General features: G+C 40.1%; 1 protein-coding gene across 7 annotated transcripts in view; it reads left to right on the top strand.

Annotated features, from left to right (window-relative positions):
- LOC133547700 (TRMT1-like protein) overlaps positions 1-24421 on the top strand; it is a 31205-nt gene that overhangs the window by 3123 nt on the left and 3661 nt on the right. For 3 of the 7 annotated variants that reach the window (XM_061893253.1, XM_061893259.1, XM_061893254.1), the window contains exons 2-12: positions 1224-1319; positions 1540-1602; positions 4218-4331; positions 4851-4915; positions 10326-10482; positions 13545-13665; positions 13740-13819; positions 15629-15881; positions 16917-17129; positions 17199-17389; positions 20246-20312. In XM_061893253.1, the coding sequence (XP_061749237.1) occupies positions 1224-1319; positions 1540-1602; positions 4218-4331; positions 4851-4915; positions 10326-10482; positions 13545-13665; positions 13740-13819; positions 15629-15881; positions 16917-17129; positions 17199-17389; positions 20246-20312 (1420 nt within the window). Of the gene's footprint in view, positions 1-1223; positions 1320-1539; positions 1603-4217; positions 4332-4850; positions 4916-10313; positions 10483-13544; positions 13666-13739; positions 13820-15628; positions 15882-16916; positions 17130-17198; positions 17390-20245; positions 20313-24421 lie in introns of all 7 variants that reach the window. The other 4 variants (XM_061893256.1, XM_061893258.1, XM_061893257.1 and 1 more) reach the window with 3 other exon arrangements.

Genomic DNA, 24421 nt, shown 5'->3' with positions numbered 1-24421 from the left:
TTTACATGTTGTGTTTTTTGTTCAATCCCAGAAAGACTTTGACTTAAAGTTTAATCCTGGTTTTGTAGAGACACTGAGAATTTCTAGAGCTGTCTCATAATATCTGCCAATAAATGCTTTAAAATGTAATATCGGAATTTATCGGTATCTGTTTCAAAAAGTAAAATAAATGATTTTTTAAAACACTGCTGTACGTAGTGGTACATGGACGTAGGGAGAAGTACAGATCGCCAATAAACCTTAAACGCACTGCTTTTGAGTGCCGGCCCAATCATATAATCTCTACGGCTTTTCACACACACACAAGTGAATGCAAGGCATACTTGGTCAACAACCATACAGGTCACACTGAGGGTGGCCGTATAAACAACTTTAACACTGTTACAAATATGCGCCACACTGTGAACCTACACCAAACAAGAATGTTAAACATTTCGGGAGAACATCCGCACCGTAACACAACATAAACACAACAAAACAAATACCCAGACCCCCTTGCAGCATTAACTCTTCCAGGACGCTACAGTACACCCCCCCCGCTAAATCCTATCCCCCCGCCCACCTCAACCTCCTCATGCTCTCTGTCCCAAATTCCAAACTGCTGTTTTGAGGCATGTTAAAAAAAAAAAGCACTTCGAAACTTCAATAATTGTTACTTGTTACATTGTTTAATGCATCCAGCGGGGAATCACAACAAATTTAGGCATCAGTATCGGTTGATATCGGAATCGGTAATTAAGAGTTGGAAAATATCGGAATATCGGATATCGGCAAAAAAGCCATTATCGGACATCTCTACCAGTTTCCTCAGAATTTTCAACAAACTTGAAGTGTTTTTTTCAGCGGATTATTTGTGATTTGTACATTTTCAGAATGTGCTTGTTCTATTTTTGGCCAAAGAAAACAACCGAGAAGTGTGTTTATTTTTAAGTTATCATGCCATGATTTTATTATTCCAGCCCACTTGGGAATAGATTTTCCTCCATGTGGCCCCTGAGCTAAAATGAGTATGACAACCCTGTTTTAAAGGCTAAACTATTCCTATTAATCTTAATGTTTATGGATTTTAGAACACTTTTTCGAAAGAGACTGTTATAAGTGTGTGTTTTTCTGGCACAGTTTACCTTTTTTTTTTTTTTACCTGTCACTGAATCATTACTTTTAGAATAATTAGCATTTTTGTAGATGATAGAATGTTTTCTTAATCTTTCACATGTTTAAAGAAGCTGATGGCGAAGGTGAGCCCTCAACTGATGACGTTTCCAACAAGGCAGCAGAGAATGAAGCAGACAGCGACACCAAACCCTCCACCACTACTGGTGACCAAATACAACTCATGTCCACGACATGTTATGTGTCATTGCAAAGCTTAGTTTAATGATATACAGTACCTCATTACACTATACTTTTGTAACCACAGGCTACGTTAACACTAATTATTAGCTGTCATCTTATAGCTAAGATAGTAAAGATTGCAACTTTGCAGCTTTAGGTGTCTTTGCATCAACACAGCTTCAGTAACATGTTTGTCGCCCACAGACCGACACATCTCCATCCAAACCAAACTGGAAGATCTTGAGATGCTGGTGGACCTCAATGGTGGTGAGTTAAAATAAAATGATAATTCACAATAGGGCTGTATGATTTTGAAAGAATAAATAAATGATAAAAGCTGCCTGGGTGTCTACAGGAGAGGTCCAAACATAGTTAGAGTCCCTATGACCTCAGAGGCTCAGCTGTCTTTCAGAAAACAGACAAAAGTAGGGGGGTTCATATGTGGAACAGCTTGGATCAGAACTGGGCAATTATTTTGACTCAGGCGCCAAATTTTGTGAAATAAATGTGTCTGGGGGCATATATGTCTATCTTTAGGAACAAAACCTCCCAATAATGTCTGATTGAATGCTTAAAACTTTATAACAGACCGCCTTAAAATAACGGAATGGAACTTTAGTTTTTTTTTTACTGAATGACACACCCTGAATGTACATGGAAATGTGGGATTTACAATATTAACCATGACCGATAAAACACTGAATATTGACAACATAAAAACATCACACCCCCTCTCAATCCTCATATTTTACAATCAAGCAAAATGCAACAAACGCAGTGAAATATGAACGCGAAGAGTTAAAAAAAACCCACCTACAATGTGATATATTTGATATGTCACTAAGCTTTAAAACTTTGTTGTAAAACTGTCCCCTTCTGCATCCGTCCCTGACACCCACATTTTAGGCTGGCCGCTCTGGAAACACTCTGTGGAAACACTCCCCGCCCACACTGCTTGGTGCCTCGTCTCAGCTGCCGTGACTTACATTACCATAGTAACTCATTACATGACCACAGTAACTACTTACATGACCATAGTAACTCATTACATTACCATAGTAACTAATTACAAACCCCGTTTCCATATGAGTTGGGAAATTTTCTTAGATGTAAACATAAATTGAATACAATGATTTGCAAATCATTTTCAAGCCATATTCAGTTGAATATGCTACAAAGACAACATATTTGATGTTCAAACTCATAAACTTTTTTTTTTTTTTTTGCAAATAATCATTAACTTTAGAATTTGATGCCAGCAACATGTGATAAAGAAGTTGGGAAAGGTGGCAATAAATACTGATAAAGTTGAAGAATGCTCATCAAACTCTTATTGAGAACATCCCACAGGTGTGCAGGCTAATTGGGAACAGGTGGGTACCATGATTGGCTATAAAAACAACTTCCCAAAAAATGCTCAGTCTTTCACAAGAAAGGATGGGGCGAGGTACACCCCTTTGTCCACAACTGCGTGAGCAAATAGTCAAACAGTTTAAGAACAACCTTTCTCAAAGTGCAATTTCAAGAAATGTAGGGATTTCAACATCTACGCTCCATAATATCATCAAAAGGTTCAGAGAATCTGGAGAAATCACTCCACGTAAGCGGCATGGCCGGAAACCAACATTGAATGACCGTGACCTTCCATCCCTCAGACGGCACTGTATCAAAAACCGACATCAATCTCTAAAGAATATCACTACATGGGCTCAGGAACACTTCAGAAAACCACTGTCACTAAATACAGTTGGTCGCTACATCTGTAAGTGCAAGTTAAAGCTCTACTATGCAAAGCGAAAGCCATTTATCAACAACATCCAGAAACGCAGCCGGCTTCTCTGGGCCCGAGATCATCTAAGATAGACTGATGCAAAGTGGAAAAGTGTTCTGTGGCCTCAGGAGTCCAAATTTCAAATTGTTTTTTGAAATAATTTACATCGTGTCTTCCGTACCAAAGGGGAAGCGAACCATCCAGACTGTTATCGACGCAAAGTTCAAAAGCCAGCATCTGTGATGGTATGGGGGTGTATTAGCGTCCACATCTGTGAAGGCACCAATAATGCTGAAAGGTACAAACTGGTTTTGGAACAACCTATGCTGCCATCTAAGTGCCGTCTTTTTCATGGACGCCCCTGCTTATTTCAGCAAGACAATGCCGAGCCACATTCAGCAAGTGTTACAACAGTGTGGCTTTGTAAAAAAAGAGTGCGAGTACTTTCCTGGCGCGCCTGCAGTCCAGACCTGTCTGCCATGGAAAATGTGTGGCACATTATGAAGCGTAAAATACGACAGTGGAGACCCCGGACTGTTGAAGGACTGAAGCTCTACATAAAACAAGAATGGGAAAGAATTCCACTTTCAAAGCTTCAACAATTAGTTTCCTCAGTTCCCAAACGTTTATTGAGTGTTGTTAAAAGAAAAGGTGATGTAACAGAGCGGTGAACATGCCCTTTCCCAACTACTTTGGCACGTGTTGCAGCCATGAAATTCTAAGTTAATTATTATTTGCAAAAAAAAATAAAGTTTATGAGTTTGAACATCAAATATGTTGTCTTTGTAGCATATTCAACTGAATATGGCTTGAAAAGGATTTGCAAGTCATTGTATTCTGTTTATATTTACATCTAACACAATTTCCCAACTTATATGGAAACGGGGTTTGTATAATATATCAGTATATATTATATACTGTACATATATTATGTAAATATTACGTTTATATGTAATATTTTATATTGCTTTTAGTGTGTTTTATACCTGTATTGTCTTTTCCATCATTTGGAACTGAGCTACTGTGTGGAACAATTTCCCTCGTGGATCATTAAAGTTTGTCTAAGTCTAACATAAAAGGAGGATGCTCATATTTTTTTCCCTCCCATCAGCAGGACGTAAGTCCTGTCCCCTGTGTCCGGAGGAGAAGTTTAAAGCGTGTTACAACCACAAGCTGCGGAGACACCTGCATAACCTCCACTGGAAGGTCTATGTGGAATTTGAAGGTGGGAAATGAAAGACAGTAATGGTTGTTTAAACAACTCAAATGTACTTCTAATGTATATACTTGTTCTTATGCTATCTGAACTCACTATGTTCTCTGCTGGCTGTACATATCCTACTAAATAAGACCTACACTGTTTCAATGTCCACATTTCTCTGTTGATGCAATTGTTGATGACCGAAGTTCTGATATCAACCAAAGCTCCTCATCCCACCCCCCGGATGGTAAATAATGTAAATAATTCAATGTACATACTATGATGATTAACTTGTGTGATGACTGTATTATGTTGATAGTATATATTTGTACCAGGAATTGATTAACGTGGACCCCGACTTAAACAAGTTGAAAAACTTATTCGGGTGTTACCATTTAGTGGTCAATTGTACGGAATATGTACTGTACTGTGCAATCTACTAATAAAAGTATCAATCAATCAATCAATCAATGTTCACCCAGGCTTGGGGTGTTCTAGTAACACGTGTCCTTTTTCTCTATGGCTCTTTTTTACTTGTATTAGGCCAGAAGATGTGCATCTGCCATCTGCCTTGTAGAAATCCAAAACCAAGCCTGAGTGGAGAGCAGGTGAGTTGACGCTGAATGTATCATGTTCTGTAAAATGTCTTCCCTTCCAAATATGCTGTGCTTTACAGCAACCTCCTTATTCAGATTTTTGTTGTTTATTGCTGGGAATTTTTGCTGAGAAACAAGAAAATGGAATGCAAGTGCAGATTTTCATTATTTGTGTGTTCACTATAGTATTCATTTAATCAGAATCAGAATAGTTTTTATTGCCATTGTTTGAGAACAGGTTCACAAACTAGCAATTTTTCTCGGTGCAATGGTGCAACATAAAAGAGATATAAAACAGAATAGAATAACATGAGCTGTAACTGAGCTATCATATATTGTTATTGTTATTATTTACTATTATTAGTTATTACTTGTTATTATTAGAACAATAGACAAGCCCGCAGCTAGGTGGCAGCAGTAATAGTGATTTATTTAATAAACAGGGGCACTGTTCTACTAAGTAGTAGTAAGTACACTGCAGGAGGTGGAGAAATTGAGAAGTTTTTCAAATAAATAGATCTTAAATTAATAATAATTCAAGTCTGAACAATCGGGTCACGTTCATCCGACCCGCCATAGTTCTTCGCCAAAATAGACGGTCGCAAAAGTAATAGCGGGCAAATGAGCAGCAGACAGGTGACAAGAAGATGTTTTCGACATCAGGTCAATGTCCCACCACTCCTGTCACGCTCCTTGATCACACGTCTAAACAAATCCCAACAAGCGAGAATGAGAGACAAAATTCTTGCCCTCTTTTTTTCCTTATGTCCAATGCCAAACAATTTGAGTTTGAGTTCATTTATAGTTCCAGTTTCTCTTTTCAACATGTTCGAAAATGAAAAGGAAGAAGCAGAGCTTATTTAGTCCCATCCCTTTTCTTTGACATAACAGTTGCTAAAACTTTTGTTCACTTCCTGTTCTCAATTTGGTTAAGAAAATATTAACTCGGGTTGCACAAAATCTTTCAAATGTCCACAAATGCGATGCAGCGTGTGTGACGTCATGGACCCACTTTAGGGACATACCCTATCCATTTGCATTAAAAAATGTTTTTTTTTGTTAATGTTGATGCCTACAGAAAAAGATTGGACTATGCATTGCGAGCGTATCTCTAGTCACAGACCTCCTGCAGTTGGCTGGTTAATACACATGGCAGATGTTGTTGCCGTTGCTCTTACCTCCTCAACAGTTTCAATGACAAAATTGTGAAAGTGGAGCTTTATTTCTTGTTCACGATCATGACTGACTGCAGATGTTAGTTTCTCTTTCGCACCATCAATTATGTTTTGACATGGCGACTTGTCCAGGGTGTACCCCGCCTTCCACCTGAATGCAGCTGAAATAGGCTCAACAACAATTTCAAAGTAGAAATGGTCTCAGCTAACGAGATGCTTAATAAATTGAGCGCGCTCCACCCAAACAAGACCATTGGCCTTGACAATATCCCCTCCAGATTCCTCATGGACTCTGCCACCACCATCGCCCCAATAATCACTCATATAATAAACCACCATTGCCCCAATAATCACTCATATCATAAACCTCTCAATCAAACAAGGCCAAGTACCCAAGGATTTCAAGTTACCAAGAGTAACCCCCCTTTATAAAAAAGGAAGCAAATTAGAACCTGGTAACCACCGACCTGTTTCTATTCTCAGTTCCATTTCCAAAGTAAAGGAGAAAATAGTTTATGAACAGGTTGATAGATACCTTGCTACTAATAAATTAATGTACAAATTCCAATCCGGCTTCAGAACTAACCACTCCACTGACACATGTCTTCTCTATCTGACCGACCACATCAAACATGAGGTGGACGCCACCAAATACTGCATTATAAATACTGCGGCATGGTCATGCTGGACATTATAAATACTGCGGCATGGTCATGCTGAACATTATAAATACTGCGGCACGGTCATGCTGGACATTATAAATACTGCGGCATGGTCATGCTGGACATTATAAATACTGCGGCATGGTCATGCTGGACATTATAAATACTGCGGCATGGTCATGCTGGACATTATAAATACTGCGGCATGGTCATGCTGGACATTATAAATACTGCGGCATGGTCATGCTGGACATTATAAATACTGCGGCATGGTCATGCTGGACATTATAAATACTGCGGCATGGTCATGCTGGACATTATAAATACTGCTGGACATGCTGGACATTATAAATACTGCGGCATTGTCATGCTGGACATTATAAACACTGCTGGACATTATAAATACTGCGGCATGGTCATGCTGGACATTATAAATACTGCGGCATGGTCATGCTGGACATTATAAATACTGCTGGACATGCTGGACATTATAAATACTGCGGCATGGTCATGCTGGACATTATAAATACTGCGGCACGGTCATGCTGGACATTATAAATACTGCGGCATGGTCATGCTGGACATTATAAATACTGCGGCATGGTCATGCTGGACATTATAAATACTGCGGCATGGTCATGCTGGACATTATAAATACTGCTGGACATGCTGGACATTATAAATACTGCTGGACATTATAAATACTGCTGGACATGCTGGACATTATAAATACTGCGGCATGGTCATGCTGGACATTATAAATACTGCGGCACGGTCATGCTGGACATTATAAATACTGCGGCATGGTCATGCTGGACATTATAAATACTGCGGCATGGTCATGCTGGACATTATAAATACTGCGGCATGGTCATGCTGGACATTATAAATACTGCGGGATGGTCATGCTGGACATTCAGAAGGCCTTTGACACCGTTAACCATGCTATACTGTTGGATAAGCTCCGAGCAATCGGATTCGACGAAACCTCATGGAGCTGGATGCAATCTTACTTGGAGGGGAGGAATCAGGTGGCAGAGGTGAACAGCAGCGTGTCCCCTCCCCTCTCAGTAAGATGTGGAGTCCCCCTAGGCAGTATACTAGGACCTTTACTGTTCCTAATATAGGTAAATGACATGCCATCAGCATGCCACTGTGAAGTGTTCCTGTTTGCGGATGACTCGGCCCTGCTGGTATCCGGCAAGGACAAGTCACAGGTGGAACAAATCCTCAGTGCTGAACTCCTCAATATTTGCACCTGGCTCGCTGACAACAAGCTATCCATACACTTAGGTAAAACGGAACCCATCCTATTTGGGTCCCATATCAAACTTAAGAAGGTCAGTGACTTCACTATAAAAGTGGGTGACATTGTTATCACCAGGAAGGATGAGATCACCTGCCTAGGTTCCATTCTAGAGGCTAATCTTTCCTGTGATAAAATGGCAACCAAGGTGATCAAAAAGGTCAACCACAGAACGAGATTCCTCTACAGAATCTCCTCTCTGGTCAATAAAAGCACCTTGAGGATTCTAGCGGGAACTCTCATTCAACCCTTCTTCGATTACGCTTGCACCTCCTGGTACCCCAGCACCTCCAAAACCCTCAAATCTACACTCCAAACATCCCAGAATAAGCTAGTCCGGTTACTTTTAGACCTCCACCCCAGATCACACCTCAATCCAACCCACTTCTCCAAAGTGGGCTGGCTCAGGGTGGAGGACAGAGTAAAACAACTTGCACTGAGCCTAGTCTATAAAATCCGCTACACCTCCCTGATACCGAAGTACATGTCAAACTAATTCCTTAACGTAAATGAGCGCCATAACCACAACACCAGGGGGAGCTCCACAAACCACGTTAAACCCAGGTTCCCATCTAACAAAGGTCTTAACTCATTCTCTTTCTATGCCACATCAATGTGGAATGCACTCCCAACAGGTGGAAAAGTAAGTGCATCTCTATATTCCTTCAAAACTGCTCTAAAACAACACCTCCAGGCAACTTCAACACTTTACTAATACCCTCCTCCATTCACATCCCATCTCCCCAGATTGTAAACAACTCAAATGTACTTCTAATGTATATACTTGTTCTTATGCTATGTGAACTGACTATGTTCTCTGCTGGCTGTACATATCCTACTAAGTCACACAGACACTGTTTCAATGTCCACATGTCTCTGTTGATGCAATTGTTGATGACTGAAGTACTGATATCAACCAAAACTCCTCATCCCACCCCCCGGATTGTAAATAATGTAAATAATTCCATGTACAAACTATGATGATGAACTTGTGTGATGACTGTATTATGCTGATAGTATATATTTGTACCATGAATTGATGAAGGTGGACCCCGACTTAAACAAGTTGAAAAACTTATTGGGGTGTTACCATTTAGTGGTCAATTGTAGGGAATATGTACTGTACTGTGCAATCTACTAATAAAAGTATCAATCAATCAAAAAAAACCCCGCAACCCCAAAAGGGACAAGCGGTAGAAAATGGATGGATGGATAAATATTTGATGCCGCCCACAAATTGAGATACGATTGAAAACCTGATATTTATTAATTTAGATATTTATTGGTGTATCTACAAACCATTGTGAGTTGCTGGGACCAGCACCTACATGCCACCTAGCTGAAGACTTTTAAATTGTTTTCTCATGCCCCTCCCCCTTATAACTATGAAGAGGTACCGGTTTAATGGTTATAAATTGAGCGTCTAATTCAAAATCTAATCCATTATTATTATAAAACAATAAGGATATTCCTATTTCATATATGCAAGCATGTTTTGGCAACAACCAATAGGGGGCGTCATAAATGCTATTTAACCCTTGTTCCTCCTCCTGTGTAGGCCTGCTGTGTGTGTGTGTGTGTGTGTGTGTGTGTGTGTGTGTGTGTGTGTGTGTGTGTGTGTGTGTGTGTGTGTGTGTTAAAGTTAAAGTACCAATGATTGTCACACACACTCTTGGTGTGGTGAAATTATTCTCTGCATTTGACCCATCACCCTTGTTCACCCCCTGGGAGGTGAGGGGAGCAGTGGGCAGCAGTGGTGCCACGCCCAGGAATCATTTTTGGTGATTTAACCCCCAATTCCAACCTTTGATGCTTAGTGCCAAGCAGGGCGGTAATGGCTCCCATTTTTATAGTCTTTGGTATGACTCGGCTGGGGTTTGAACTCACAACCTGCCCATCTATGGGCGGACACTATAACCACTAGGCCACTGAGTAGGTGTGTGTGTGTGTGTGTGTGTGTGTGTGTGTGTGTGTGTGTGTGTGTGTGTGTGTGTGTGTGTGTGTGTGTGTGCGTGTGTGTGTGTGTGTGCGTGTGTGTGTGCGTGTGTGCGTCTGTCCATTCAGTTCACTTCTATGTGATAGAAATGTGTAAGGGGGGTGTATGGTGTGTGGTCATTAAATATGTATTCTGATGTATGTTCTTCACAGAAAATGAGCCAAAATCAGTGAGTCTCAGTTTGAAAAATTAATTAATTGTATAATTTTTCTTTGAATAAAAAATGAAAACGGGTTGACTTGTTTTGTTCGTATTTAATAATAATGTGTAGGAATCCTCGCAGGTGTCGGGGAGACACGTGGCCCACTACCACTGTGTCGTGTGTTCGGTCACCATCGCACGCAAGACGGACATGGTCAGCCATTTGAAACGCCACATCAACAAGGGAGAGACAAAGTCCAGCTACCCGGGCAGTTTGGATGTTCTGCTGGAAGAGCCCGGTAATCATTTTTATTGAGAGTATTAACGTCAACTTAACAATGAGTCTGTTTGCTACGGCTATAGATGTGCTTCTCAAATAGTGGTCCGGGCCCCCAATTAGGGGAGGCAGCGCGTGATATGCCTGGGAGGGCGCTGTAGTATGTATGGGGGGCGTGAGAGGCTATCAGCGTAATCATGTATATCTTCACACTTATAGATAAATAAATTAACATCCACAAGTTCTGTGCCCTAGAAAAATGGTACTGTGAGCAAGTTCCAAACAGCCCCTTTAATGCATTGCTTAAGGAGTCAGGGGAAGGGGAGCCTGAGAGGCAATAACCTATTAGCCTCTTTAGTGTTAGTAAAGAATTATCTTGACATGTACTAATAAAGAAATAAACATTAACATCAGGTGGGGTGTGAAAAATATTATTTCCCCCTAGGGAGGGCGTGACAGGAAATGTATGAGAATCCCTTTTATTGAGTCTAATCGAGTCCATTGTTCTCTCCCGGAAAAGGGTGGAGTGCCATCTCCAGGTTGGGGAGGAGTGGAGGATTTTAAGTACCTAGGAGTCTTGTTCACAAGTGAGGGAAGAGTGGATGGAGAGATCGACAGGCGGATCGGTGCGGCGTCTCCAGTAATGCAGACGCTGTATCGAATCGATCCATTGTGGTGAAGAAGGAGCTGAGCCGGAAGGCAAAGCTCAATCAATCAATCAATGTTTATTTATATAGCCCCAAATCACAAATGTCTCAAAGGACTGCACAAATCATTACGACTACAACATCCTCAGAAGAACCCACAAAAGGGCAAGGAAAACTCACACCCAGTGGGCAGAGAGAATTCACATCCAGTGGGACGCCAGTGACAATGCTGACTATGAGAAACCTTGGAGAGGACCTCAGATGTGGGCAACCCCCCCCCCTCTAGGGGACCGAAAGCAATGGATGTCGAGCGGGTCCAACATGATACTCTCAATTTACCGGTCGATCTACGTTCCCATCCTCACCTATGGTCATGAGCTTTGGGTTATGACTGAAAGGACAAGATCACGGGAACAAGCGGCCCAAATGAGTTTCCTCCGCCGGGTGGCAGGTCTCTCCCTTAGAGATGGGGTGAGAAGCTCTGCCATCCGGGAGGAGCTCAAAGAAGATGGATGGATGAATGTTTCCAGGCCTGACTGTGGTCAATTTATGTTTGGAAAGTAGGATTACCGTATTGTCCGGACTATAGCGCGCACCGGTATATAAACCGTACCCACTACATTTTAGGGAAAAAAAAATACATTATTTATATTATCTTTAAGCCGCAAATATATACGTTGAAAAAATGTATAATTTACACAAAAATATTTTGTAAATGTTTATATACATACCTATATACATACCTTAATTGTTTCAAAACAGCGTCCCTAACACCGTTAGGCTGATGAAACAAAACAGAAGTCATGGTCATGGACCCACGAGCTGCGGAAGCTAGCTTTCCAATCAGCTAAACAGACACGATGAGACGCCACAGTGACGTTTTGGCGGATTTACTGAAGAATTTGTGAAACTGAAACAATACAAAAATAATATTATGGTATGTTAACAATACTAACACAGACACTCGACATATCAGCTAAAGCTAACGATGCTAGCTAATTACATTCCGATAGCACATACAAATATGCATGAAAACACTCCTACATACATCACACTTGGGAGGATGTAGTAGGTATAAACAGTTTTAATTATATTATAAAACTTACAAACATTGCTTGAAGTGATAGATGAAGAATCCATGAGAGTAAAAACGCTATGGATGGCTAGAAAACTGAACGACACTTCTACTTCCGGTTGAAAGCATGAAATGGAAGGACGCCGCAGCACCTGCTGTGGGCAAATTCGTCCACAAGTTGGCCGCATAGAACAAACAAAAAAAACCACCCTTTTAGTGTATTTGCTTGTTTTTTTTAATTATTTGTATTATGGTCGTCAGCGAAGAAGCCGCAGGGTTCAGAGTGTAGGAAAAAAGTGGCAGCTTATAGTCTGGAATTTTGGGTACTATTAGTATTTCAAACATTTTCATAGTTTACGACCTTCTAAATAAGTTTTTAACATTATTAGAGCACCCCTACAGCCCATATACTCACTTTTTAAACTAGTTTCACCCAATAAAGTAACCTAGAGTTCCTAACAAGCAAATGGTCATCGCAAATGTTATTTTAGCACGGTTACTACGTGGACATACTTTATGTCCTTGGTAATTCCTCTCTGTTAAAACTGGGCTTCGTTGTGCCGAAACCGGGTGTGGGTTTACCGCTAAAAGCTGGTACAACTTGAAAATCGCAGCGAAGAGAGCCGCCGACATTAACAGTGTCGTTAGCAGGAAGTGTCACATCGAGTCCTGTACACGTTGGTCCTCCCGTTGTTCACGTCAAAAGCTCACCAATGAGAAGAAGGAAAATAATGTTACAGGTGTGGCGGGAGTCAAAAATGACCTGGAATAATCTGTTTTATACTCTCCGTTTAACGTCTGTTGAATAGACATGGCAGATGTCTATTTGGAACTATGATAACAGGTCATCTGCTGATTGCATTGATAGTTCAGAAGATGACCGGCGGGCGTTTAAGGACCACAGAAGCTGCTACTTTGGCAAATTTATGCATTGAATCGCAGATTGTATAACATCGGAGAAGCTTTCCGCTCTGCAAGGCGAAATTATGATCAATTTGAGAGTCAAAATGGACAACTACAGCACACAAATCATTGGAATTTGTCTTAACCAAAACAATCCTTATCTATAATTCGCCTCCCTCCGCCTTGGCTTTGGCTACGCCTCTCAGTGAGACACCCCAGTGAGACCATTACAGCAAAAGAGGTTTTGAAATCCCTCCCCCCTTCATCTAAGACACCTGGGATGTTGATGTTGCGACTTCCAGGCCTATGGACAAAACATATTTTCATACCCAAGACAGAAAAAAATCAGTTTCTCAGTGCAAATAATACATGTAAATAGTTGACTGTACATCATAATATAAACATAAGGTATTCAGTAAATCTATGAATGAATAGTACATTGTGTGATTTTATTGACAGCATCATCTGGTCAGGTGTATGAAATCATGAAAGAACTGGACACAAATGTGCAGCTGCTTCCAATGTACAACACTCCTCAGAAAAGTGACACGTACTTCAACCGCAAGATGAAGAGCAACAGGTGTGTTGGAAACATTTATGACGTTCCTCACGTGTACCAAACAGCTTTCTTCATGTTATATGCATGTTCTGTAGACAGCTGGTGTTCTGCTCGCTGGCAGCTCTGGCTAAAGAGAGGAACCATCTGGAGTGTTTAGACGCTTTCGGAGCCACAGGTGAGACCTTCAATATCTTTGTATTACATTTGCAATCTTTTTCACACAATTGTACATTTTAGGGTTTTAGGGTCTTCATTATGATCGATTTATTACAGTAATTCACAGAATGTGAGTGATGTGGTCACATGACAGTAAAACAGATGTTTGTCATCAAGTGGACTGAACATGTTTGTTTGTGGAGAAATATTAAATATGAATCAACCACAACATCTCTGCTGTCAAACATGGATGCGCAAACTTTCTCATTTTGAGAATTTCGCTCACTAAAATACACACTGACATGTTTGTTACCTGCTGAGCAACTATGATGAACGACAATAAACGACTACAAGTACAGGGAACTGCCATGTAACTACAATGTCTTCCACATGTATTGAAACTACAAGTACACTACCGCAAGTACTACAAGTACACTGTCTTCCACATGTATTGAAACTACAAGTACACTACCGCAAGTACTACAAGTACACTGTCTTCCACATGTATTGAAACTACAAATACACTACCGCAAGTACTACAAGTACACTGTCTTCCACATGTATTGAAACTACAAGTACACTACAGCAAGTACTACAAGTACACTGTCTTCCACATGTATTGAAACTACAAGTACACTACCGCAAGTACTACAAGTACACTGTCTTCCACATGTATTGAAACTACAAGTACACTACCGCAAGTACTACAAGTACAATGTCTTCCGCATGTATTGAAACTATAAGTGCACTACTGCAAGTACTACAAGTACACTGTCTTCCACATGTATTGAAACTATAAGTGCACTACTGCAAGTACTACAAGTACACTGTCTTCCACATGTATTGAAACTACAAGTACACTGCCGCAAGTACTACAAGTACAATGTCTTCCACATGTATTGAAACTACAAGTACACTACCGCAAGTACTACAAGTACAATGTCTTCCGCATGTATTGAAACTACAAGTACATTACCACAAGTACACTGTCTTCCACATGTATTGAAACTACAAGTACACTACCGCAAGTACTACAAGTACAATGTCTTCCACATGTATTGAAACTACAAGTACACTGCCGCAAGTACTACAAGTACACTGTCTTCCACATGTATTGAAACTACAAGTACACTACCGCAAGTACTACAAATACACTGTCTTCCACATGTATTGAAACTACAAGTACACTACCGCAAGTACTACAAGTACACTGTCTTCCACATGTATTGAAACTACAAGTACACTACCGCAAGTACTACAAGTACACTGTCTTCCACATGTATTGAAACTACAAGTACACTACTGCAAGTACTACAAGTACACTGTCTTCCACATGTATTGAAACTACAAGTACACTACCGCAAGTACTACAAGTACACTGTCTTCCACATGTATTGAAACTACAAGTACACTACCGCAAGTACTACAAGTACACTGTCTTCCACATGTATGAAACTACAAGTACACTACTGCAAGTACTTCAAGTACATTGTCTACCACATGTATTGAAACTACAAGTATACTACCGCAAGTACTACAAGTACACTGTCTTCCACATGTATTGAAACTACAAGTATACTACCGCTTGTACTACAATCTAAAACAAATGTATACTTTATTTACATACTTTGTTTACATTCTGTTTCTTTGTTTGAATTAGTCCGCTGTAAAAAATGCTTTCTTGTTTATATCTTTGTAAAGGGTTAACATGCTTATTGTTACTAATTATATTTACATTGTTGTCATCAGGGTCTCAGGTCATTACAATTGTTTGTCAGCACTAAATACTAACATACAGCCTTTTTGTGTGTTTGTGCGTGTGTGTCAGGTATCGCAGGCTTGCAGTGGGCCAAGCATCTTCACAACGCAGTGAAAGTGACCATTACGGATATCAGTGAGACCTGTGTGAAAATGATCAAAGAAAACTGCCAACTCAATCAAATCCAGGTGGACAGAAGTTCGGAAGGACCAGATTGTTGTGAGGAGGCTCCGGGTGAAGTTGAAGGAGAAGGCGTCACGGCGGTGGAAGTGGTCAAGATGGACGCCAATGTCATGATGCACTTGCGGGCCTTTGACTACATGTAAGTCGTCAGCTGTTTGAAAGATCCTCCGTGATTGATGGATTGTCAATTGTGGACCGCATATGGTTTGCCCGCGGTTACACGCAGAAAACTGCTGAGCGTGCACGTGAGTGACCCGCAGTAAACAAGGAAGAAAGGACGTAAATGTGCGATGCATGGACGCATTTCAGTGGTCAGCATAATAATTTGAGTTAGTCTCCCCCAGAATATTTGTTAGTTAAGGTGGTGTCTCTCCAGGGGGAAGGGGAGGCGTCGCGAACGCAAGGGATTTTTTTCCCTAAAGTAAAAACAAAACAGTCCTAGTTGCCTGAGATACTAAGTATGCAATTATTTTGACTTTGTAAATATTGACTTACTAAGACAAAATAACGACTAAGTTAAATTATTGACTTACTGTAAATAAGCGTTTGAAATAAAGGGTTAAAAGTAGGGCCACATGCTGACATATGCTCAAATCATCATGCTTCATTTATTACAGCATTTGGGAAGCGCTAACAGCCAACTACTGATTGGCTGTTACCGCTCTGCGTGTAACCAATCAGATGCTTGTGTGGGTGGGACAATGCTGGCTGCTGCAGAGACCTACTGACAGAGGCAGAGGCAGTACGAAGCTTAGCAGCTTGTTAAAACTTTAGTTTAGCACCAAATGATAATATAAATACATTTAATAAAGTCAAACACAAATAAGGCAACAAGAGAAGTATCCTACACTTGTCTTTTGTAAAGTAAATGTGTACAGCCGATATGAGCATCGACATCAACTATATGATTTGCCTGAGAAGCTGGATAAAACAAAACACAAACAACTTAAAAAAAAAAAAAAATTTAATACTTTAGTTTAGGCGATGGCCATTAGTTGTTAACAGATTCTTATAAAAAAAATACATCAAAACAATTTTTTTTATCGATTTTTGGAAAATAGAAATCGATATAGAATGTGGGTGAATAAAATCGTGATTCAGCTAGTAAAGAAGTGCACAAATGCTTCACGAGTTGTGTTTCTTAATAAATAATACATTGTTTGTATTCTTTCAGTCACTTGGATCCCTTCGGCACTGCCGTCAATTACTTGGACGCTGCTTTCAGAAATGTCCGAAACATGGGCATCGTCTCGGTGACGTCCACCGACACCGGGTCGCTGTACGCTAAGTCGCCCAATGTCACCCTCCGACACTACAGTACTCACATCGTGCGCACGGAGTACTTCAAAGAGCTGGCTGCACGCATCGTTCTCGCCACAGTGGCTCGGTAAGATGAGGGACGTCGTTGACGCAAAAACGTCATCTTGATTTCTTGCCGTGCGGTTTTACCCTGCAGAGCAGCTGCCCGCTGTAACAAAGGCATCGATGTGCTGCTGGCGGTGGCACTGGAGCATTTCGTCTTGGTGGTGGTTCGAGTCCTCCGAGGTCCCACGCAAGCTGATGAGTCGGCAAAGAAGCTGAGGAAACTAGTCCACTGTCAGTGGTGTGAGGAACGAATCTTCCTCAAACAAGGCAACCTGGTGGACGGTCAGTTCACAAAGCCGATTCAACATAGGAATTTCCACTTTTGCTGAATTGTAGTTCACCTTAAAAACTAGTAATAATGCTTTGCCACTCTGCTCTTATTATTTTCATTTGTCATTGACATGACAAAATAGGTATATACATACAAAGTGCGGCTCATGGGCAATTTGCAGCCTGCATCTAATATTTTTAAGGCCCGTGGCACATTTTAAAATATTACAAAAAATACATTGAAAAGTGGACTAAAAGAGCAAACAGGTGTAATGCAATGAGAAAAGGTTACAATATTACGGTACACTAATAACACAAAGTTTCCATGTAGGCAGTTTTTTACATTAAAGCGCTCATTGCTCAAAAAATAATAAAAACTTATAATTGACTGATAAATCAGAAGTTGATTTGTAGATTTGAGAGTTTCAACTGCGGAACCTCTTTCCAGAGCAGGCTTCCTTAATTGAACAATATTGCAGTCTAAAACAGCACATTTGTCAATATAAGCAAGTAAGTATCAAATAATTATAGTTCCATATTACTAACACATACAAAGTCTACAAGGCAGAAGCATATTGGAAGGTACATAGTATCAAACTTGTCTGCATCATTTAACTTACAAAGATTTAGGGTAGGTCTGGGCAATATAACGATATTCTGGATATATCCCGGGTTTGTCTCTGTGCGATATAGAAAATGAATATATCGTTCAATCAATCAATGTTTATTTATATAGCCCTAAATAACAAGTGTCTCAAAGGGCTGCACAGACTACGACATCCTCGGTAGAGCCCACATAAGGGCAAGGAAAAACTCACCCCAGTGGGACGTCGACAATGATGACTATGAAAAACCTGGGAGAGGACTCCATATGTGGGTACCCAACCCGCGACCCCAGGGGACCGAAAGCAATGGATGTCGAGCAGATCTAACATGATATTGTGAAAGTCCAATCCATAGTGGTTCTAACATAGCCGTGAGAATCCAGACCAAAGTGGATCCAATGTAGTAGCGAGAGTCCCGTCCAAAGTCCATAGCATTGCACACATTAAACATGGTAGGTATATCACACCAACTTGCAACAGAGGGAGGGGTGGGTTTGAGGAGACACCGCTGCCGCTATTTAGCGCTGCTCAGCCATCTACAGCCCCAGAGGAATTAAGCGGTGGTGAAGGTGTTGATTCGAGGGTGAGGGTCGTGTGTGCATATATACCCAATTAACTTGGGAGAGATGATGAAATGTTATTATATGGATTGAGGCCGATCTCGAAGTTCGACCACAGGTGTTGTTGACAAAAAGGAAGGTCAAAAGCGTCCATCTTTGAGGAGTCCTCGGGAGAGTTTCTTCAGAACAGCCTGTTCCTGATTGTGTCAAGGCCATTTGAAGGAGTCAAATCATAGATTAAGAAGTTGTTTTTCTTCCAGAAGACAAAATAGTGACTTATCTCCGCTGTTTGTCCATGCTGGATTTCTTCAATTCCAATTTAATTATTCATTCTCCGCAAGCTTTTCCAAGATGAGATCCATTTTGCGATTCAACTCAGAAATCGCCCCAGTCTGTGTTCCCACAGCCCGACCCAACAGCCGTTGGGCCCCTTGAGTGGCTGCCATCGTCTTCCGAAGTTGTCGATACACCAGAGTAATGCCCAGCCCAATCAGCAAGTGCCCCGCGATCACAGCTCCAAATAGGTAGATGTCTTCCACGTCCTCAATGGAAAGGACTGAGAGGCACATAATCCTCCATCTATCCCAGGAGTCTCTCACGTACCCCGCAGCGATGGTTCCATCAGGGCAGCCAGGCTCCCTCCAAACCTCTTTTCCTTCTCCAAAAGACTGTCAATTGCGTCGAGAGTCCAGCTGGTCAAATTCATATTTGATGTTTAGATCAGAGGACAGCGCAAAGAAAGAGGCTTTAGAAAAGTTCAGACAAAGACAAGACACAGAGAGCAAGCAGGGAAGGAGGGAGCAGAGAAAATTGCAACGGCCTCCACCAGAGGCAAGACAAAAAGTTTATTTGTTTTTAACTATAGTAGTGGCCTTCTGTACAAAAAGTGCACTTTAATTTAGTGTTGTTTTGATATGTTATCTCGGTGACATCATGCACAAAAGTGCACTTTATTTGTTTTAAACTATTGTAGTGGCGTTCTGTACAAAAAGTGCACTTTAATTTAGTGTTGTTTTGATATGTCATCTTAGTGACATCATGCACAAAGGTGCACTAATAGCTTGTTTTAAAATGTCTCTGACAATCTTGCACTTTCTGTTTAGAAATGACATGAATGTTCGTGCCACTGCTTAATAACTGTTTCATAAATACACTTTTGCTCAATTGACTTAGTTGGGATTTCCCTCTCTGCATGAAACTTAAAAATATTAATACAGTATGAAGAAGAATGTTTGAATGTAGACACATAGAATCATCATACTGCTGTGATTATATGCATCAAGTGTTCATTCAAGGCTAAGGCAAAATATCCAGATATATACTGTATGGTGTATCGGGACATGGCCCAGAAATATTGAGTTATTAATAAAAGGCCATATCACCCAGCTCTAATTTAGGGTAATGATCAGATTGGAGTCTATGTGTATGATTTCCACACTGTGTGGATTCAAAAAAGTACCTTCAAACTTGTGCACCAAATTCTTGTATTCAAAAGCATTCAAAAAGTTATGCTGCATAATCCTTCCACCCTGGAAATACAATGGTTTAAAGAAATCATGACGCTCTAAATTAGTGATATGAGTGTGTCTTAAGTACATATAAAATGCTAGTTATAAGATGAATGATTCCTTCGGAACAAACGGTTGAAATGAAATGGGACTGCTCCTCATGCATGAAAGAGAAAATGTGTTGGTTTCTTTCAGGAACGTTGCCATGCAAGTGTCATGGAAGCCTGCCTGGAAAGACGGCCGTGCAGCTGGGACCGTTATGGTAAAGCCATAGAATTGTAGTCACTTGGTGCTGTTGATCTTTCAAATGAATATGGATGACTGGTAACGCATGTTTGGGACTCTTGGGAATGCGGACTCATTGTTGTCCTTCAGGCTTTTTTGCCCATATCCGATATTTGGATATTGTTCAACTCTTAATTACCGATTCCGATATCAACCAATACCGATATATAGAGTGGTGGAATGAACACATTATTATGCCTAATTTTGCTGTGATGCCTCGCTGGATGCATTAAACAATGTAACAAGGTTTTACTAAATAAATCAACTCAAGTTATGGAAAGAAATGCCAACATGGTACTGCCATATTTATTATTGAAGTCACAAAGTGCAGCATTTTTTTTTTAAATGCCTCAAAACAGCAGCTTAGAATTTGGACATGCTCTCCCTGAGAGAGCATGAGGAGGTTGAGGTGGGCGGGGTTGGGGGGTAGGAGGTAGCCGGGGATGTATATTGTGGCGTCCCGGAAGAGTTAGTGCTGCAAAGATTTCTGGGTATTTGTTCTGTTGTGTTACGGTGCGGATGTTCTCCCGAAATGTGTTTGACATTTTTGTTTGGTGTGGGTTCACACATATTTGTAACAGCATCAAAGTTGTTTATACGGCCACCCTCAGTGTGACCTGTATGGCTTTTGTCCAAGTATGCCTTGCATTCACTTGTGTGTGTGAAAAGCCGTAGATATGTGATTGGGCCGGCACGCAAAGGCAGTGCCTTTAAGGTTTATTGGCGCTCTGTACTTCTCCCTAAGTCCGTGTACACAGCGGCGTTTTAAAAAGTCATACATTTTACTTTTTGAAACCGATACCGATAATTTACGATATTACATTTTCAAGCATTTATCGGCCGATGATATCGGCAGTCCGATATTATCGGACATCTCTAATTTCAGGAGTGGAAAATATTGTTCTTCAGCGGGATGTATTAGATATACAGTATATAGAAGTATAGGGAAGTTTGCAATATCACAATTCAGGCAACTTTATTGACATTATTTACATGAGATGTCATAGAATGTGGTATCGTACGTCCCAGATATGACCCCATAAGTACTAAAATGAGAATCGATGTAAAATATTAAAGTTAAAATAGCAATGATTGTCACACACACACTAGGTGTGGTGAAATTTGTCCTCTGCATTTGACCCATCCCCATGATCACCCCCTGGGAGGTGAGGGGAGCAGTGAGCAGCAGCGGTGCTGCGCCTGGGAATCTTTTTGGTGGTTTAACCCCCAATTCCAACACTATTGTAAAAAAAAAAGATTTAGACAAAAAAAGCCAAAGGATCCGTATGGAATTCAATACTTTTGTAGGTACCGACCGTATTCTATCGATACTGCCGAGTACAGATTCACGTAAAATGAAACTGAACCATCATTTTTTGATACCATTTATTGCACTTTGCGTGCATACAGGGGGACTCAGCCGGACTGCCTTTAAGTAATGTTGCAATTTTCCATGCAAACCAAGCAAGCACGACTGATAAAAAAAAAGCGCTCAAAACTGAGCCCCCAATTTTCAAAACGCGCAAGCTCTTTGCTAAATTACGCGGGTTGTGCCATATACATGCTATCGATTAGCATTACCGATTTTACATGCCGATTTGTACGCCTTCACATTTGGTAGTCAAAACTACAACTAAGATGCACGTTACAATCAAACAGCTTGTAATAAGTACAATTCTTAGAGTATAAAGACTTTGTAGGACTCAACAAAACGCAACTTAATGGCAAAGACTCGTACTTGCAAATGAGACTCAGAAGTGTAAGAAAACAAGATATAGCAAGCACAGTTATCAGCTCACTGTTAAATCCCATCCATCCATCCATTTTCTACCGCTTATTCCCTTTGGGGTCGCGGGGGGCGCTGGTGCCTATCTCAGCTATAATCGGGCGGAAGGCGGTGTACACCCTGGACAAGCAGATTAAAAAAAAAATTGCCCCATCCATCCATCCATCCATTTTCTACCGCTTATTCCCTTTTGGGGTCGCGGGGGGCGCTGGTGCCTATCTCAGCTACAATCGGGCAGAAGGCGGTGTACACCCTGGACAAGCAGATAAAAACAAAATTGCCACATGAACACACAAAACAGTACCAATAATATTTTTTCTGAGTACCGGTATTGATTCCCGGTAATTATTACTACCACTATTATGATCCACTTCAAGAAACTCTTCAAACTTAGTGTTTACAAAGTACAAAGAAGAAGAACCATGAGAAACATTCTGAATGTATTCATCCATCCATTCTTTCATTCTCCAAATAATCTTACTTATCTCACCATATGAAATATGACTTACTTCACCAATCATTATTTATTTATTTTTATTGCGATTACTGATGAAGTATATTGTGAATACATTGAGAAAAGGAAGTGGACAAAAGTTTGAGCAACTGTTATGTAAAAGAAAAGACGTAAGATTAATAAATAAGCTCGGCTTCTTCCTACTCCTTATCGAACACGTTGAAAAGAGAAACTGGAAATTGTGATGTATCATGTTGTATGCTTGCATGTTTCAAATAAACTCAACCTCAATATAGCTCATCAAATCTCAACAACAATCTGTAATATCTTACTGAGATCATTAAGGACCAAAACACTTAAAAGAAGTCAAACACTCTAACATCAAATCTGCTTAGTGAGAAGAATGATCTTATCAGACAGAAAATAAGCAAATATCACACTTATTTGAGACATTTCATCTTACTTAGATTTCAGTTTTTGCAGTGTAGTAACAGTACATTGAAGTACACTGCAAAAAGTCGGTGGTCAAAAACAAGAACAAAAAATACAAAAATGAGGGGTATTTTATTTGAACTAAGCAAAATGATCTGCCAATAGAACGAGCTCGTCAAGACTTTCCAAAACAACTAAAATTAGCTAACCTCAATGAATCCCAAAATACTTTAAAATAAGTATATTCTCACTAATAACAAGTGCACTTTTCTTGATAGGAAAAAAAAATAGACCTCTTTGGTGAATATGTTGAAAACTATTCTTAAATGAAGTAAATGCTAGTGCGATTATCTTGACATCATGATATGCGCTCGGCATTACATCTCTTGAAACCAGCAAACTTATACTAAAAACTCCTTTATTGTTCTTAATGGAAAGGCAACAAGGCAACTCTCGGGGTTTACTAGCCGCTCAGGCAAATCATATTGTCTCAAAATGCATTTTCCCATCCATAACATGACATCATCGCGCCAAGTGCGTGCTCTGTCATTCAATTAGTGTGCATGTATACAGCCCGGCCCCTGGCCCAAAAAATGTTTATTGTAATTTTGAAGAATTTATCTGAATGTGCATGAACTATTTCTGTTCAAAATTGTATGAAATGTCACATGTCAAATGTTAAAATATTAACTGTCAGTTTCCTGTACTGTGCCAACTCTACTATTATAAGAGTACCGTATTTTTCGGACTATGAGTCGCAGTTTTTTTCATCGTTTGGCCGGGGGTGCGACTTATACTCAGGAGTGACTTATGTGTGAAATTATTAACACATTACCATAAAATATCAAATAATATTATTTATCTCAGTCACGTAAGAGACAAGATGTATACGATTTCATGGAATTTATGGATTAGGAGTGAGAGATAGTTTGGTAAAAGTATAGCATGTTCTATATGTTCTAGTTATTTGAATGACTCTTACCATAATATGTTAGGTTAACATAGCAGTTGCTTATTTATGCCTCATATAACCTACACTTATTCAGCCTATTCTTCACTATTCTTTATTTATTTTAAATTGCCTTTCAAATGTTTATTCTTGGTGTTGGCTTTTATCAAATACAAAAATGCGACTTATACTCCAGTGCGACTTATATGTTTTTTCCCTTCTTTATTATGCATTTTCAGCAGGTGCGACTAATACTCCGAAAAATACGGTACATATTTTCTATTGTTTCATTGAAAATAGTACGGCAAAGTCCATTTGGCTGTCATCTGTTTTAATTATGAGACACAATTGTGTCAAAGTCATGATTTTTATTTTCATGCTTGAAATAGGAAATGATTACTTTAAAAAGGTAGTTTTATACTTTTGAGTGTTGATGACACAGCTTTGCAACACTTGATATTCTAG

Source organism: Nerophis ophidion, unplaced genomic scaffold (genome assembly GCF_033978795.1).
Source record: "Nerophis ophidion isolate RoL-2023_Sa unplaced genomic scaffold, RoL_Noph_v1.0 HiC_scaffold_159, whole genome shotgun sequence".
NCBI classification, from domain to species: domain Eukaryota; kingdom Metazoa; phylum Chordata; class Actinopteri; order Syngnathiformes; family Syngnathidae; genus Nerophis; species Nerophis ophidion.
Note: the sequence above shows the minus strand (reverse complement) of the source record. Positions and strands in the feature narration are given on the sequence as shown.